The sequence below is a fragment of the Drosophila sechellia genome, unplaced genomic scaffold (genome assembly GCF_004382195.2).
Source record: "Drosophila sechellia strain sech25 unplaced genomic scaffold, ASM438219v1 2R_2, whole genome shotgun sequence".
In the NCBI taxonomy this organism is placed as follows: Eukaryota; Metazoa; Arthropoda; class Insecta; order Diptera; family Drosophilidae; genus Drosophila; species Drosophila sechellia.
In genome coordinates this window covers 1,391,470-1,408,722 of record NW_022611043.1, presented here as the reverse complement: position 1 = coordinate 1,408,722, position 17,253 = coordinate 1,391,470, and the positions used below count along the sequence as shown (strand labels likewise).

At 45.6% G+C, this 17,253-nt stretch overlaps 2 protein-coding genes across 7 annotated transcripts in view; one reads left to right on the top strand and one right to left on the bottom strand.

The window, feature by feature from the left end:
• The window catches only part of LOC116802437 (coiled-coil domain-containing protein 40), a 104,431-nt gene that overhangs the window by 17,398 nt on the left and 69,780 nt on the right, over positions 1-17,253 (top strand). The gene's annotated exons all lie outside the window — the stretch shown is intronic.
• LOC116802438 lies at positions 5,803-8,279 on the bottom strand. The gene is made up of 2 exons (XM_032726917.1): positions 5,964-8,279; positions 5,803-5,911 (listed from the first exon to the last, which is right to left on the bottom strand). The coding sequence occupies exon 1, from the start codon at positions 7,453-7,455 to the stop codon at positions 6,100-6,102; it is 1,356 nt and encodes a 451-aa protein (XP_032582808.1). The 5' UTR covers positions 7,456-8,279; the 3' UTR covers positions 5,803-5,911; positions 5,964-6,099.

Here is a 17,253-nt window from a genome sequence, read left to right as displayed (position 1 = left end):
TATTTGTAGAAGGACTCGTATCGAAGTGTGGAGCCGAGCATGGAAATTCCAGAGCAGTTCAAAGGCCTTTTTGTGAATGTGACGCAAGCACATTTGCTGCAATTAATGCCGATATTTTATTCCGTTGCCCACTTCTCGAAGGCCGTCACATATTCCTGTAGGCTCCTGGTTGCATCACTTATGCTTGTACTCCTGACCATTACCGCGGTGTCATCTGCGTAGGTTGCAATAAGAACATTCAACTTCTGTACAGCACCAGGAATCCGGCATATCAGAAGTATACAGCGAATAAAGAGTCGGGACTAAAACAGTGCCTTGGGGTACGACTGCTGAGATTGTACGCGTAGACGATTTGTCGCCATCGACAACCACACTGAACTATCTGTTCGATAGAAACCTTTTGATAAGAAGAAATAGCTGTGGCGTCAAAATGGTTTTAAGCTTACTTAGAAGACCATCATGCCAAACTCTATCTATATCTATCTTGTTGTATATCCATGAATACAGCTGTTGTATACATCTTGTCCTCCATGGCCTCCAAAGCAAAGTTTGTCACTCGGTGTAGCTGTTCTGGAGTGCCATGACTTTTTCGGAAACCGAAATGCCACTTTGGAATAGCTAGGATCACGCTTGGAAGTTTGAGGTTGGAAGAAAAGGTTGGTCCAAAAGTGTTTGCACCCTTTTTCGGTGTTCTGCCGGAGTAAGATTTAGTGGCTTAAATCTATCCTCTAAGCTGCTTGCAAAGAAATCTGCCTTCTCCTGACTGGAGCCGCACCAACCACCAGCTGGATTTCTGATGGGAGCCTTTGGAATAACTTGTCTTTTAAGGTTATTCATGAGCTCCACAGCGAGTAGTTAGTCGATGCATCAGGACTTGCATTTTCCAGAATTTGGTCAAAGTGGTCTTTTTTTGTTTTTCACCAGAACTTTGTTAAGACGATTTGATAACCTTTTGTAAATGTTGTGGGCCCGTGCGTCTCCTGTTCTGGAAAATTCTCGTCTAGCTCTTCGTTTGAGATGTATGAGAACTGAAGCGTTTTGTGGAAGTACACTGCGTCTACTCTGGGTGGGAGAATTTCTGCTTCATGGTGTAGCAAATGTCGCAGCCACGTGAATTTTGTCCATGAACATCACTATAGAATCTTCGATGTCTTCTGGATAATTTATGTCCATGTTTAGGTTAATGCTTCTGTCTAGGAGATTCCTAGATGTTTCGACGGAGGAGCCGGGAGCTAGTAAGAATTTCGTTCTGGATTTATATTGGTGAGAGTGGCTTAATGTTGCTACTAAAGGTAGGTGATCAGAAGATAGATCGTATTTTGTTTCAATTGAAAGTTTGTTTATTGGCACCCCTTTTACAATAAAAAAGTCCAAAGCTGTTGGCGTCAGTCTAGTGTTAGATGAGTATAAGGTAGGTTCACCTGTAGCTAGAACTTCGCTAGAACTAGTTATGATGGCCTCGTGTAGTCGTTTTCCTCGACTGCATGCCCTTAGGTTGCCCCACCATTGGTGCTTAGCTTTGTAATCCCCTCCTGCTGTACACTTGGGGTCCAATGTGAACAGTAGCTGATCAAAGTCGTTTTTAGTCCAACGCTTATTTAGAGGAAGATATAGAGAAGCTATAAGCTATGGTATTATCAACCACCACTCGTTGGTACATTGAGACTGGTGTCTTGGAAATCAGTGCGCATTGTTGATATATTTTGACTATGGCGAATATTGGCTTTGATGAAGATTGCAGAACCCTCTTTTGCGGTGTTACTTGGATGATTGGCATAATATTGTTCATAGCCAGGAGTGTATACTTTTAGTCCAGGGCGCATATGAGTTTCAGTAATTAGCATGATGTCTATAGAGTGGGCAATAAGAAAAAGTCGAAGTTCTTCATTCTTCTGTACTAATCCTCTTGCGTTCCATAATCCGATTTTTAAGTTTAAAACTATCATTTTTTAGAAATCAGAACGTGGACTGGGTCACAAAAAGATTTGTTGGACTCAATTGTTTCCATGACTAATTTAAAAAGTTGATCCAATCTGGCGTTAATGTCCAAGATTGCCTTCTCGAGAGTGGCAAGGTTCCTGTTAGAGCTGTATTGCTTTTCAGTATTTAGAGTGATTGTGTTCTTAGCAGGAACGCTGTAGTTGTTTTCAGCTGTAGTTCTTGTTATGTCAGCATAGGAGACTCCATTTCTGACAGCTGACGACGACGCGTATTGTACATGGCGGATTTCATTATTTCTGTTAATGGTGTATTTGGGTGGTCTAGGCCCTGTCTTTAATTTTTTACTAAATTCTATTCTGACTTTGCAGCCTTTAAAACTGGCAGGGTGATCCTCCATGCAGTTTGCACATACGTGTTGATTGTTTAGATGTGTCTCACATTATTTAGAACCGGTAGGATGCCGCACAATTTCTGCAAACTGGGCTTAAATGACAGCGATTGCGGGTGTGGCCAAAATTTTGGCAATTGTAACATTGAGCTATGTCCTTGTTGCGAGTAGCCTTCTCCACTGTAACCCTGTGCCTTCCAATACGGCTAACTTTTAGAGACTCGGCCACATTTGGAGTCGGCTTAAGTTTGACAAAGAACAGATTTTGTCTAGTTTGTGCATTAATGGCTTCTTCGTCGTCATTTCCACCAGCCAAGATTTTATTCCAGCCAGGCTTCCTTGGGAAGTAGATGTTCAGTACAACGAAGCCTTTGTCTGTGAAGCAGCGCTCTATTTCTTCTCTTGGGACAGTTGAGTGAATGTTCTTCAGCACCAGCCCATATGGTTTTTCCTCACGGAGGTGATGATGCCAAAACTGGCAATTCAGGGCAGTCAAGTTACGAATCACACTTCTGAATGACGTAGCATCTGCTGTGTAGATTCGAGATATTCCCGATCTGGAGGTACGTATGTCGTATTTCTCTTCAGAGATTACCTGGTTGAGGGTGCTTTCTAGCTTGCTGATACTGTTAATATTAGAAACACATATTGGAGGAGGTTTTGGAGCTGCCGTTTGATGCGGCTGGTCAATATTTGAGTTGTCAGCGCTAAATTCAATAGATTCCTGATCAGTATCCATATCTTCGGTTGAGTTATTTCTTCATTTAAAGGTGCGAAACGGTTTTTTTGTTTTGTGTTTCCCTTAGACGCACGGGAAATGGTTTCTTTGCTTTTTTTCAATATTGTAGGATCTTTTCCAGAATCGGTAGGGTTCCGCTTCCTGCGTCTAGAAGGGGGGATGGTCTGAAACGAGCACCACATACGGGAAACGTCTGGAGAAGTAGGACGTCTGTGGACATAACTGAAGCAGTTCTTGTCGAAACAGTACTTGTCTGAGCAGTACTTGTCGAAACTCCCACAGTGTACGTTGTTGTTGTTGAAAAAACAAGAGAATTGGTAACTGTATTAGTTACTGTTGAAGCAGAGCTGGTTTAACCAAGACTTCCTTTTGAAAGGCCAAAAGAATCGTATTGCTTTGAGGCAATCATGGCTCGCATCTCTGCTGGAGTATGTCCAATGATTTTCTTCATCTTCTCGAATCGGTTCAGCTCTTCCGAGAGCGGTGGACTAGAAGGTATGTTTTTATCCATTTAATAAATAAATAAATTTTCAACTTGGAAAAAATAGAAATCATTTTCTTATCTCACGCCGGCCTGTGCGTGAGAGACAAGTCACTAGCCCAATGGGCAGGGTCGTTTTCAGTTTCACTCTGGTGTTTACTGTTTTTGAGAAGTCGACAGAGAGATGGGCCCAATGGGCACAAATTGCAAGTTTAACGCATCTTATCCACTGTTGTTTGTTGTTGTCCATATGCCGACTCTGCAAGGCAGACTCCAAAGTTTAGGAAGCGTGCTGTTTTGCACAGCAACGATTGCAGGTTTGCGGCTAAAGTTAAAGATATTTATAAACTTATTTTCGAAATTTTTATTTGATTTTTATCACCGAACTTTACTGACGTATCGATCGAATGATTGTTTATAATTATGCGAGAATAAATGATAGTTGGTATTTTTTTTTGTGTATATTGTTGAGAATCAAATAATAAATATATAATATAGCTGTGTTCAAAAAAATAGCAGTGCTTGAGACCTGCGAGTTTAAGATAAAAAGTTCCTATGATTTACAATTTTAATGGTCAAATTTTTTTGCTAATATCGTTAGGTATTTAATTTCAAACAATTTAGCAAGTGTTTCACTTTTATTTCTTCAATATTTTCGAAAATATAGATTAAAACAACATAATGGGCAGAAATTCAGGTGTTCACTAAAATAGCAGTGCTATGAAAAAATAGTAAAAAAAATCAACTTGACTTAGAACGAACTTAGTTTTTCTTTTTAATGTGTTAATTAGGGCCTTATACTTGGTTGGATAGCCTTTGTTAGCCAGCACAGCCTTACACCCACGCGAAATGGAGTACACCAGGTCCTGGCAACGTTTGAGGGGTATTTTTGACCATGTATCCTGCACAACTTGTCAAATCTGAGCCTTAGACATCGTGAAGTTTTTCGATACATATTGTTTAATGTCCCCCCACAGGTTTTCGATCGGGTTTAAATAGAAAGATGATGCTGTCCACGGCATTACATCTATTCTATTTTGGGTGAACCTATTCTTAGTCTATTTGATTCAGCGTTTCGTATCATTATCCTGTTGGAATGTCTATTTTAAGGGCATATTATATTCAGAATATGACAGTAAGACATCACTAAGTATATTTGCATATGCGTTTTGGTCTATAATACCATAAATCAGATGTTATGGACTCATACCATTGTAAAAAAACAAGCCCATACCAGAATTTTCGGTCCACCATGATTGAAGTGGGTGTTTTGGGTGGTACTCCGTGTTTGGAGGTCATTAGATATACTGTAGTGAACCAGTTCCACCAAATAGCACTAATTTTGACCCATCAATCCAAAGGATATTAGGCCATTTGCAGACTGGCCAGATTAGGCAGGTTTTAGGGAAGCTTAACCTTGCCTTAATATGCCTAGGGCTAAGTAGGAGATCCTTTCGTGGACTCCTCGCACTTAAATTTTGATTCAGTAGTCATCTCTGAATAGTAACGTCGCTGATTCCCAAGTTCAGCTCAGACTTTATGTTCCTAAAGGCTGCAAAAGGATAGACTTTGCTGTAACGAACTATGCGACGATCCTCTATATCTGTGAATTTACCAATGGTACCACGGTTTGCGGGCATCCATTCATATTTAATGGCATTGTATACCATTTTGGCAGAACATTCAAGGGTTTTTTGAATGGCCTTATATGTTTTTCCTTCCTTTCTAAGCTTAAAAATTGGCATTCTTTTCTCGTGGGAACAGTGGTGTCGTTTACCTACTAAAATATAATTTGTTTATTTTTTTTTAATTTATTGCCCTTTTAAATATACGAATTAACTTAACCAAACTTACTTTTTCGAAAATATTGATAATTTCGGGACTTTACGTTGGTCAAAACCAGACACTGCTATTCTTATGAACAGCCTAAAGGTTGTGATTTTGCTAAAGAATGCAAATAAAAAAAGAATAATATAAAAAACTATCGGGGTTTTCTTTTTTCCCTATCTATTTTACAAAAATAAGTGGACTAAAAAGTGGATTCCGAATAGGGATGTGGAAAAATACCTTTGAATTTTTTAGCTTCCGTCGCACTGCTATTTTTTTGAACACAGCTTTATACATACATACATATACATATATGTATGTATATGTACATCACTTTTGTATTTTTAATTTTATTTAAATTGAATACTTTTTAGTATTTAATTTTTTCTTATATTATTTAATCTAACTACGAATACATTTTTAGAGAGTGCGCGTGTCGTCGTGCGTCACTTGGAGTTGCCTTAAACGGCTACCCCACGCATTGGTTCCCGAAAGAAAGGGCAGACTAATCCGTGGTAGTAGAACACGTTTTATTCTGGAAGAATTCAATGATTCACAATTGCAACTAACTTAACTTATTAGCTCACCGCAGTGTGTCCTCCAACTCTTACACGACAATGAAAAGCTAAATTTTCCCGGCAATTTTCAATGGCGAAAAACAATGTGCCCAGACACATATGGGCTTACAAATCCTTCCACATTCGGACTTCTCAAAAATACTAACTAGCCTATCGATAACAATATTCGATCCGCGACATTCCCGACCCCGTGAAGAACCGCTTCACTCAAATCCAAAACTGCAAGTTTAGAGACGGGTCGCATCATTGTCCTAGATAGGCCGTTGTCGTTCACGCGCACCTTAGCGCGTCTGACGACTCCATCAGCTCCGCTGTAGATCTCCTCCACGATGCCCTTGCGCCACTCTCGTCGGGCCAAGGCAGGATCGCAGACGAAGACCATATCACCCTGGTGGATGGGCTCCGTTCGGCGGCACCACTTCTCGCGGCGCACAAGCGTAGGCAGGTACTCCATAACCCACCTCCTCCAGAAACGGTCTCGTAGCAGGCGAGCAACCCTCCACTGCGTCCTCGTAGAACCCTCCTTGGGCAGCTCCGCATCCAATCCAGGCGTATCCGGCAGATTGGCTACTCCCTTGAGTAGATCGTTTGGCGTCAACGGCGCCTCCTGCTCCGCATCCACAGGCAAGTGGGTGAGCGGACGCGAGCTTACAATATTCTCAGCCTCAATCAGTAAACTCTCCAATACATGGTCCCTCGGCGCAACTTCCTTCAGGGTATGACGCAGTACTCTCTTGACGCACTGCACCATGCGCTCCCAAACTCCGCCCTCAGACGGGTTCGCTGGACAATTAAAGACCCATTCAATGCTTCTGCTTGACAACTCACTCTGGAGCTTCTCCATCTCGAACACGTCACCAAAGCGCCTGGCTTCCCTGTCAGCTCCCACGAAGTTCTTGCCGTTATCGCTGCGCAGTCTATATACTGGCCCTCTACGGCAGACGAAGTTCCTGATCGCAATTATGCAGGAATCCGTCGACAGGTCATGCGCCAGCTCCAGGTGAATCGCCCTTGTCGTCAAACACGTAAACAAGGCGACCCAACGCTTCTCCTTGTGACGGGACACAGTCACCAGCAGTGGCCCAAAGTAGTCCAGTCCTGTGTATTTGAATGGCCATCCACTCGCATCCAGTCTGTCTTCCGGATGGGGTCCCATTATCGGCGGCATCGGCCGCGCTCGCTGCAACTTGCACTCGTTGCACGATGAGATGACTCTCCGCATCACACGCCTCATCTTTGTGACCCAGAACTTTGTCCGGATCTCCGCGATCGTAGCATCCACATTTTGATGCTTCATCCTGGCGTGGAAGTCTCTCACAATCAGCTCTGTCAGACTGTGCCTGTGTGACAGTAATACGGGCCTCCTCGCACTGTACGGCATGCACAGTGCGGCATCAATTCTGCCGTAAGCTCGCAGAATCCCGTCCTTATCTAGGTAGGGCACCAACCCTCGAATATCGCTCGATCTACCGACGTCCTGTCCAGTTTCCACCGACCTCATCTCGTCGGGGAACGACTCCAATTGTGCCTGTCTGACCAACAGGTTCTCCGCGGCCTTACATTCTGCTGCAGTAAGGCCGTATTCCTCGAGCTCGTTTCGCTGTTTGCGGCACCAGCGCGCAAACCGTAGGACCCAGGCTGTGGGAACGGAATAACAAAATCGCCTGCCGCAACGAATGCAAACTCACTGGGCATCTCTTCTTCATCAGGGGCATCTGGAACACGCTCAGTTTTTTCCTCAGGCCCCGGCCAGCTGGCTGCTGGCTGCCTCAAAAATGCAGGTCCTCTTAGCCACCTTGATTCCTGGCTAAGGTCGACTCCTTTCTGCGACCGCGTCGCATCATCAGCCACATTGTCGGCTGTAGGCACCCATCTCCATTGGGAAACCTTCGACGACTCCAAAATCTCCGCCACTCGGTTGCCAACAAACTGCTTATACCGGCGGTGGGTGCTGCCGATCCATCTCAGCACCGTCTTAGAGTCCGTCCATAACACCAGGTCCGTGATGACCACACTGTGCTCCTCCTTGACAGTGTTCATCAGCCTGGTTCCAAGAACTGCTGCCTGTAGCTCCAGCCGTGGGATCGTCATCGTTCTCATTGGGGCACACTTCGTCTTCGCGCTCACGAAGCTCACCTGCACGTCGTCGTCCTCATATGTGACCCTCCAATAGGCCACCGCCGCGAATGCTGCCTGACTAGCATCCACAAAGACGTGCAACTCTACGGCCCGGACTGCTCCACGCCCAAAATAATGGCGCGGACATCGGAACTGTCCCACGGCGTCCATCTCTTTGCGCCAAATCGCAAAGGCTTTGCTTAACTCCTCCGGTAGTGGTTCGTCCTACTGGATCTTCTGCCTCCAAATCTCTCGCAGCAGCAGCTTCGCTGTAACCATGAGGCAGCACAGGAATCCCAGGGGATCAAACGTTGACATCACCAGGCTCAAATATTCCCTCTTCGTAGGGACTCGATCTCCACTCAGGACGCTGCTTGGCACTCGATGATACTCCACGTTGAATCTGAAGTCATCTGTTGCTACTTGCCAACGCATTCCGAGGATCTTCTCTTCAGCCTCACCCCATCCGACGCTCTTGACTCGACCAGGTCCTAAAGCCGTCTCCACGGTGGGTGAGCTGGATGAAAACTGGCATAATTCGAATCCAGCATCCTTGTGTATCTCCTTCACTCGGGTAGATACGCTGATAGCCTCGCTCTCTGTAGCGAAACTGTCCACATAGTCATCGACATAATGGTAGTCGGTGATGGCCTTGACCGCTCTGGGATACGAATCCCGATACTTCAGGGCATACATAGTCTTCACGTAATGCGCAGCGCTCGGCGAACAGGCTGCTCCAAACGTCATTACGTTCATCTCATAGACATCCGGATCTCTCTCGTCGTCGCCATCTCTCCAGAGGAATCGTTGGGAACATCTATCCTCGGGTCGGATCAGCACTTGGTGGAACATCTCCTTGATGTCACCGCAGACTCCGACGTCTCCCTCTCTGAAATGAAAGAGCACAGCTGGCAAAGGCTTATAGTGCTGAGGCCCTTTGTCCAGCTCCGAGTTTAGCGAGGTTTCTCCAACTTTGGCTGCAGCATCAAACACAAGCCGTACCTTGCCGGGCTTGTTTGGGTTTTCGACACCAAAATGTGGCAAATACCATAGGCGATCGCTCCTTACCGCGACCTCCTCCGGCTGCAGCCTCCTCGCGTATCCTTTAGACACGTAATCCTTTATAATCCGATCGTATTCCTGCGCCAACGGCTTGTTGCGCTTCATCTTCTTCTCGACGTTGACCAGCCTCCTGTACGCCATCTCATAGCTCGGTGGCAGCACAACGTGGTCGTCCTTCCAGAGTAATCCCGTCTGGTAACGACGCCCCACTTTCACCGTGGTGTCTTCGAGTATCCTTTGGACCCGAACATCGCGCTGGCTGCGACCGGCGGCGCGGTCTTCACTCCAAAGTTCTCCATGTCGAAATAGTCCTCCACCATCTTCTCCATCGCGTCATCCACTGACACGGCAAGTAGGCAGGACCTCGGTGACGGCGTGGTCGGTTGCCCACTTACAGGCCCAAACACAACCCAGCCCAGCTCGGTTGCGGCCGCATACGGTCCCTCTCGAGCGAACCGCCTCGTCCTAAGTGGCAACCCCAGATGTCCGTGATCCAGGCCGATGAGCAGCTTCGGCACCGCGTTGCTGTAAGGCTTCATCGGCAGACGCACATCCCTGTGTACGCCCTGGACATCTCGTCGGCTCAATGTCTGCATCGGCAAACTCAAACTCGAAACGGCATAAACGTTTCTCAATACATGGCGAGTGGGCTTTCCAACTCCACTTATCTTCAGACTCAACACGTTGGTAGGCTCTCTGGTTGCCTTACCTCCAAACCATTGGATATTTAGCTCTCCTTGCACTCCAAGATCCCTTCGTAGTTCGTCATCGATCATCGTGACGGAGGATCCCTCATCTAGGAGCGCATACGTATCCACCTTTCGCCCCGCTCCGTACAGCGTAACCGGCAGTATACGGAACAGTAGATGGCTCAACACGTTGGTAGGCTCTCTGGTTGCCTTACCTCCAAACCATTGGATATTTAGCTCTCCTTGCACTCCAAGATCCCTTCGTAGTTCGTCATCGATCATCGTGACGGAGGATCCCTCATCTAGGAGCGCATACGTATCCACCTTTCGCCCCGCTCCGTACAGCGTAACCGGCAGTATACGGAACAGTAGATGGCCTCCTTCGTCAACACAGCTCAAATTCCTCTGCATGGGCGCTCCCCTCTCCAGGCTGTTGCTGGGAACGGCTGGCTGCCGGTTCCTCTCCTGGTCCCTTTGACCATCTCGTAGCGAAGGCCTCCTGGCCGGGCTGCGTCTGGAAACTGCTGGCTGCTGGTTCCTTCGTGGCGTCTGAAGCCACCTCGCTGCAGCGGCCTTCGCTCCTCGTCCGCACCATGTAGCAGACGGTGATGCTTCCTTCGGCATCCATTAATCTGGCACTCACCTTGTGTATAGCAGGATCTAGCCGTGTGTCCGTTTGGCAGGCAATTGAAGCAGAGCCGATGCCTCTTCACATTGTTCCACCTTACCTGTGGCGAAGCTCCAATAAATTTTCTGCAATTCAATATTCCATGCTGTCCTCCACAGATGGGACAAACTCCATGCCGATCATCCTGTTGATCGCATTCATTATGGTCGACGCTTGCATTTAGAAGTCGACGCCTCGGCTCCTTTCCCTCGACGTCCAAAACCGTGCACACCACGTTTGCGTACTCCTTTAGCCACGCGCTGAAGTGGACTACAGTGGGAAAGGGCGCAATCGTTGCAACATGCCTGGCCCAGTCCACTCGCTTGCTCGTTGGCAGCTTGGCCACAAGCTCCTCCACGAGGGTTGGGTTCCCCAGGTGTTGCTCTGCCTTCCCTGACTGCAAGAAGGCCGCGAGGTTACTCATTCGGGTTGCGAAGGGAATGATCTTCGCCAAATTGTGCTCCGAAATTGGCTGCACCTCTCGCACGTTGTTGAGCTGGCTGCGTATAAGCTGCTCCGGTCGGCCGAACCTAAAGCGCAGCTGCTCTATCACGGCGCTGACATTCCCTGGGTGAATCAATAGCGCCTTCACTGCCTCGCGCGCTTCGTCCTTCAGCGCCTTCAACAACGAACGCACAGCTGAAGATCGGCCACTCCTCGGGCTGCCCTCCAAATATAGGCAAGTCCGGAAGCTTCCTTGGCCCATATGCTCCCTGGATTCGGCGTCGTCGCGGCGTAGGATCCGACAAGTGGCGATGCTGTTGCCGCATTGTGGATGCTCACGCCCGGTAGCACGAGTCCATGCGCTGGCTGCGCAGTGCCTGTTGCACACAGTGGCTCCACAAAATAGTTGCTAGTCGTTAGCAATGGCGGTCCACTCGAAGATGGCGGCAGCGTGCAGGCCGCACCGCTCGCACCGTCACCGTTGTATGGCACCGACCCGACCCCGTTATGTAAGGTCTCTCCGTTAGATGTGGGTATTGGCTGGCCGCTCCAAAATGGCGGCCGCCCCGACGCTCCACTGTTGGCGCCAACTGCGCTTGGGCCAACTGCGATCGGCGCGCAATTGGCGGTGCTCACACTTTCCATGGATCTAGCCTTCTCCAGCTCCCTCTCCAACGCTGCGATCCTCTCCATGAGTTCCAACACGAGGGGCTGGTTCACCTCCGGTACTGAACTCGCAGCTGTGACAGCTAGGGGTGTTATAGGGGTGGCTTCCCCTCCGTTCAGCCTGGCACTCCTCCTGGGGGAATGCTGCATCTTCCCCAGCTCCAAAATGGCGGCGCCTCTGCGCGTCCAAAATGGCGTCTCTGACGCTCGTGTCGCTGGCTGCGGCCACGGATGCTTGGCCCTCCTTGCGCCTTCTGACCGCTGGCTGCGGTCTCCACAAATGACGCTTCTTGCGTCTCCTTGTCGCTGGCTGCGACTCGTTCGTACCGGCGTTCGACGCTGGCTGCGTCCCTCTATGTAGCTGACTGCGACGCCACTGTCGCTGGCTGCGACTTCTCTGCCGGTACGTAGCGCTGGCTGCGCTCACACAAATCCTGGCTGGCCGTCTAAACCGTCACTCCAGATCCGGCAACTCTCTAGCTGGCCGTCTAAACCGTCATTCCAGCGCAAGTTGCCCCTGCACTCGCCCTAGGACTGCGAATAAAAGATTGTCGCCGTGCGTCACTTGGAGTTGCCTTAAACGGCTACCCCACACATTGGTTCCCGAAAGAAAGGGCAGACTAATCCGTGGCAGTAGAACACGTTTTATTCTGGAAGAATTCAATGTTTTACAATTGCAACTAACTTAACTTATTAGCTCACCGCAGTGTGTCCTCCAACTCTTACACGACAATGAAAAGCTAAATTTTCCCGGCAATTTTCAATGGCGAAAAACAATGTGCCCAGACACATATGGGCTTACAAATCCTTCCACATTCGGACTTCTCAAAAATACTAACTAGCCTATCGATAACAATATTCGATCCGCGACAGCGCGTTTAAACTTTCGGGTTAAATTTAAAAAAGAACAGTTTATTTAAATTAACCTTAACTAACTATTGTGCGCTTTTAAATTTTCTGTGTATTCGTATATTTTCAAAGTATTCGTGGAAAATTTCACGCTATTAATTTCAGCTCATCTGCGGCGGTTGATCGATCTTTAGTCGAGGAATATGAGGTAGTTTTAGTTACATAAATTTATATTGGAAATGGCGCACGAAACACACTAATATAATTAACGAAGAGAAATCAACTTAATAACCAACAAAATTTGTTTTCCAATTATAGACCAGGAAAAATCATGAAAGCTAAATGAACAAAATTAAATAAATTTAAAAATGTTCTTTTAATTTATTTTTTGAATTTGCTCCCGTATGATTTAAAAAAATGATAATGAATACACTGCGAACAATTTATTGCACCGTAATGATATTGGGGAAGTGGGCAATTAAATATGAAAAAAAAATCTAAGCCGAAAAATCTAACCGAATCGGTTACTTTTATCTATATCTATTTAATTATAACATTCTTCTATAACTTTTATAAACTTTTTTTTTGGATTTACAAAAAACTGACATTAACTGACATTTATACTTAAGTTACTTGCCATATATGTTGGCCGGCTTAATGATAACTGTGTGCTACATGAGTTGGCCGGTTATGTTGTTATGTGAGTTAGAAAAACGAAATATTGACTAGTAAGAAAGAGCAGTATATCGAAACTATTTTGTTATGTATCCGTACAAGCTTGAGTTCCAACTGTTTAATTAATAAGTATTTACACGACATTATGTAAGTTGGTGGTAATCAGAGTCTTATGACATAGATACAAATAGAAATGTTAAGGAAATAAGAGATGTTTGTTGATGTTCTAAAACAAAAATGTATTATGAGTTATCTACAAACTCTAAACGCACGAGGACGTGTGTAGGTTAGGAAGGCCGTGACGTATATTCCTTTTTAATTTTAAATTATAACGTACATTTTGTATTTGCTAAAAGTTGGACATATTGTTTTGTTTGGGTATTTCTTCTGTATTCATAAAGCGAGGCAGAAATAGTTTCTGTCAACGCAGCCTGTCATGGGCATGAATGGGACGCACCACAGTGTGTCTGTGTATAGGCGTATGAATAAGAATGGGAATCGCTTGGTTTTAGTCATTCTTGGTGATGAAATAAAGAGGGATAGTCATGCCACGTGCCAGAAAGCGTTTCGTTGAGGAAACAGAGGAGGAGTCTTGTAACGAGGAGTCTACAGACGTTGGATCGACATCAGAAGTGGGGACTCCCAAGCCTCACAACTGTGGAGACAACCTGCAAACACTCTTGGAGTAGCAAAATCACACCTTTGCGGAAATCCTACACACAGTGCCAAATGACGCAGTAGCTTTAGTGCTTCCAAAAGTAAACCCCGATCGCACTGGTTCAGACGGAGCATCATGGCGTTCAACAATGGATTATATTCTATCTGAAAATCAACTACATGGCAGCTCTCTCGTTATGGCTCTCAGCAAGGCGCGTCTCGTTGGTTATCCCTAACATGCTTTCCGGGAATCAAATGGATGCAGTTTCGGAAATTGTTTTTGCACAATTATGCAGGAACTGAGACATTGGCCGCAACAGTTATGAATTTGCTGGATGGACACAAAAAATAAGAAGATTGGAAGCCACTGGATGTGAAACAAATTGCAGTTTCGGTTGTGCTGGCGCATGCAACTTGTTTTGATAAGCGACTCGGAACGAGCTGCATCAGGAATTAAAAGCCTATTCCTATGGTACCACGTCAGCACCATCAGCGAAAAGAGTCAAGACATTCCCTCACATCAAATGCCAAAAACTTGGTCATATACAGGCTGAGTGTCGTTTAAATAAGGACTCAACTCAAAGCCATCATTTTGCTGGTCAACGTTCTGACTATGCTGAAAGTAAACACCTGTCAACCTTCACCTGTTTCAAATGTGGAATAGTTGGGACATGTGGCCAGCGTATGCCCCGGATAATGAGGTGCGTCCAACTACAACCAAAAATAATATTGTGAAGGACGTCAATATATGCAAAGTACTGGAGCCTGTGGGAACGCTGAAGCAGTATGGTGAGTCGTTCCGATTTTATTTTGATTCTAAAGCAGAGTGCTCGCTGATTAGGGAGGCTGCTACAATGAGTCTACCCGGAACTAGGAAAGGCAACGTAGTTGTATTAAGAGGCATTGGAAACAGTACGGTTTGTAGTACTACTCAGATATTGGCAAATGTTACATTAAGCGAACACACATTCGAAATTTTATTCCATGTAGTTTTAGATGATTATATTAAGTATGATATCTTAAGTGGCAGAGAAATATTGAGCCGAGGTATCTGTGTTTCAATAACATCTAACCCTCTAATTATATTTAATAAAAAACCCGTTTCGCCTGTTTTGATTTCTGAATGTAACTTTGATTTGACTAATGTCGATACTAATTTACGTGGATTAGACAAAGATAAATTATTATCATTATTACCAGACTACTGAAGTTCATTCTTAAGTGGTATTCCACAAAGCCGCGTGTCTACGGGACAATTAGAGATTCGTTTAATTGATCCAAACAACTCAGTTCAAATATGCCCATATAAATTGAGTGTGGAGGAGAAAAAGAAAGTTAGATATTTGATTCAACAATTAGCACTCATCAAACATTATAAGACCCAGTTCCTCTCCGTTAACGAGTCCAATACTACTGGTTAAAAAGAAAAACGGTACAGACCGTCTCTGTGTCGACTACAGAGAATTAAATTCTAACACAGGTTCCGATAAATATCCGTTGCCACTTATTTTGATCTGAGCTAGGTTGAGTGGCGCTAAGTTTTTCTCGCGTTTAGATATGTCAAATGGATTTAATCAGATTCCAAATTATCCAAATTCAATCGAGAAAACAGCATTCTTAGACTCCAGGGGGACAATATGAATTTATGGCAATGCCTTTTGGGCTTAAAAATGTCTCTTCTGTTTTTCAAAGAGCGCTAAATTGTGATTTAGGTGATCTTAACCATGAATATGTCATTGTTTATATTATGGACTATGTACTAATAGCTGCCAGCACTAAGGAAAAAGCTTTCGATAGATTACAGGTAGTTTTGCAAACACTTATTATCCCTAACACAGTTGAGACAGTTTATTGGGCTAGCTTCGTACTTTCGCCAGTTTGTGCCTAAGTTCTCGCACAGTTGCTAAAACCTCTTTATGCTTTAACATCGAATGCCATATCATTTGCATGGAATAGAGAGCACGAGCAAATACGAAAGAAAGTAATTACAACAATTTCACGTTGATTTTCTTTCCCGAAATCCTATACCTGAAGGCAATTTAAAGCCTATCGATATAGTTGAAAAACACGTTAATTTGACAGAGATCTCTGACAATTGGTTACTAGCCGAACAGCAAAAAGATGAACAGGTATCGTCTATGGTTTCTAAGTTGCGTAATAACGACCTTAGTGAGGAATTGGCTAAAACATACGAGTTGCGGTCAGGAATATTATATCGAAAGATGTAAAGGATCGGGAAAACCCCTCTCCTTTCTATTATGCCAAAGTCGTTTAGGTGGGCTGTTAATAATGTACATGGAGCCATCCATTATGCATCTGTGTTGGAAGAGAACCCTTGAAAAAATGTATGGGTACTATTGGTTTAAAAATATGTCAAAATGTTTGTAAATTTGTAGACAACTGCATCACTTGTAGGCTGTCGAAACCATCATCTGGTAAAATACAAGCTGAATTGCATCCGATTCCAAAGATCGCTATACCATGGCATACCGTACATATTGACTAACAGGGAAGCTTAGCGGTAAAAATTACCAAAAGGAATACATGATTGTGATGATAGATGCATAGATGCATAGTTCATCTCTAGAATCGTTGTGTGTCCCTTCTCGTTAAGTTGCTGATCCAGGCCGTAGTTTCTCGAGCTCTATGTTTATAGATATATGCTCTGCTCAAAAAATAGATCTTCACTTACTTGCAACTGGCGCTAGTTGTGCCAATGGTAAGTGGAGCGTGTTATGAGTACACTTAAATCATTGTTAAGTCTAGCTGAAACAGGCCAGTGGTCTTGGCAGGACGCTGTGGGTGAGGTGCAGCGGCCGCGCTCGCTGCAACTTGCACTCGTTGCACGATGAGATGACTCTCCGCATCACACGCCTCATCTTTGTGACCCAGAACTTTGTCCGGATCTCCGCAATCGTAGCATCCACATTTTGATGTTTCATCCTGGCGTGGAAGTCTCTCACAATCAGCTCTGTCAGACTGTGCCTGTGTGACAGTGACAGGCCTCCTCGCACTGTACGGCATGCACAGTGCGGCATCAATCCTGCCGTAAGCTCGCAGAATCCCGTCCTTGTCTAGGTAGGGCACCAACCCTCGAATGTCGCTTGATCTACCGACGTCCTGTCCAGTTTCCGCCGACCTCATCTCGTCGGGGAACGACTCCAATTGTGCCTGTCTGACCAACAGGTTCTCCGCGGCCTTACATTCTGCTGCAGTAAGGCCGTATTCCTCGAGCTCGTTTCGCTGTTTGCGGCACCAGCGCGCAAACCGTAGGACCCAGGCTGTGGTCCTCAGCAGGCGATTGAAGCTCGAGAATCTCTGAAACGGAATAACAAAATCGTCTGCCGCAACTAATGCAAACTCACTGGGCATCTCTTCTTCATCAGGGGCATCTGGAACACGCTCAGTTCCTTCCTCAGGCCCCGGCCAGCTGGCTGCTTATACTGCTTATACCGGCGGTGGGTGCTGCCGA

What these genes read in the sequence shown, in the direction of transcription:
- LOC116802438 (XM_032726917.1), bottom strand. Translation starts at nt 7,455, where the DNA reads ATGAGGTCGGTGGAAACTGGACAGGACGTCGGTAGATCGAGCGATATT.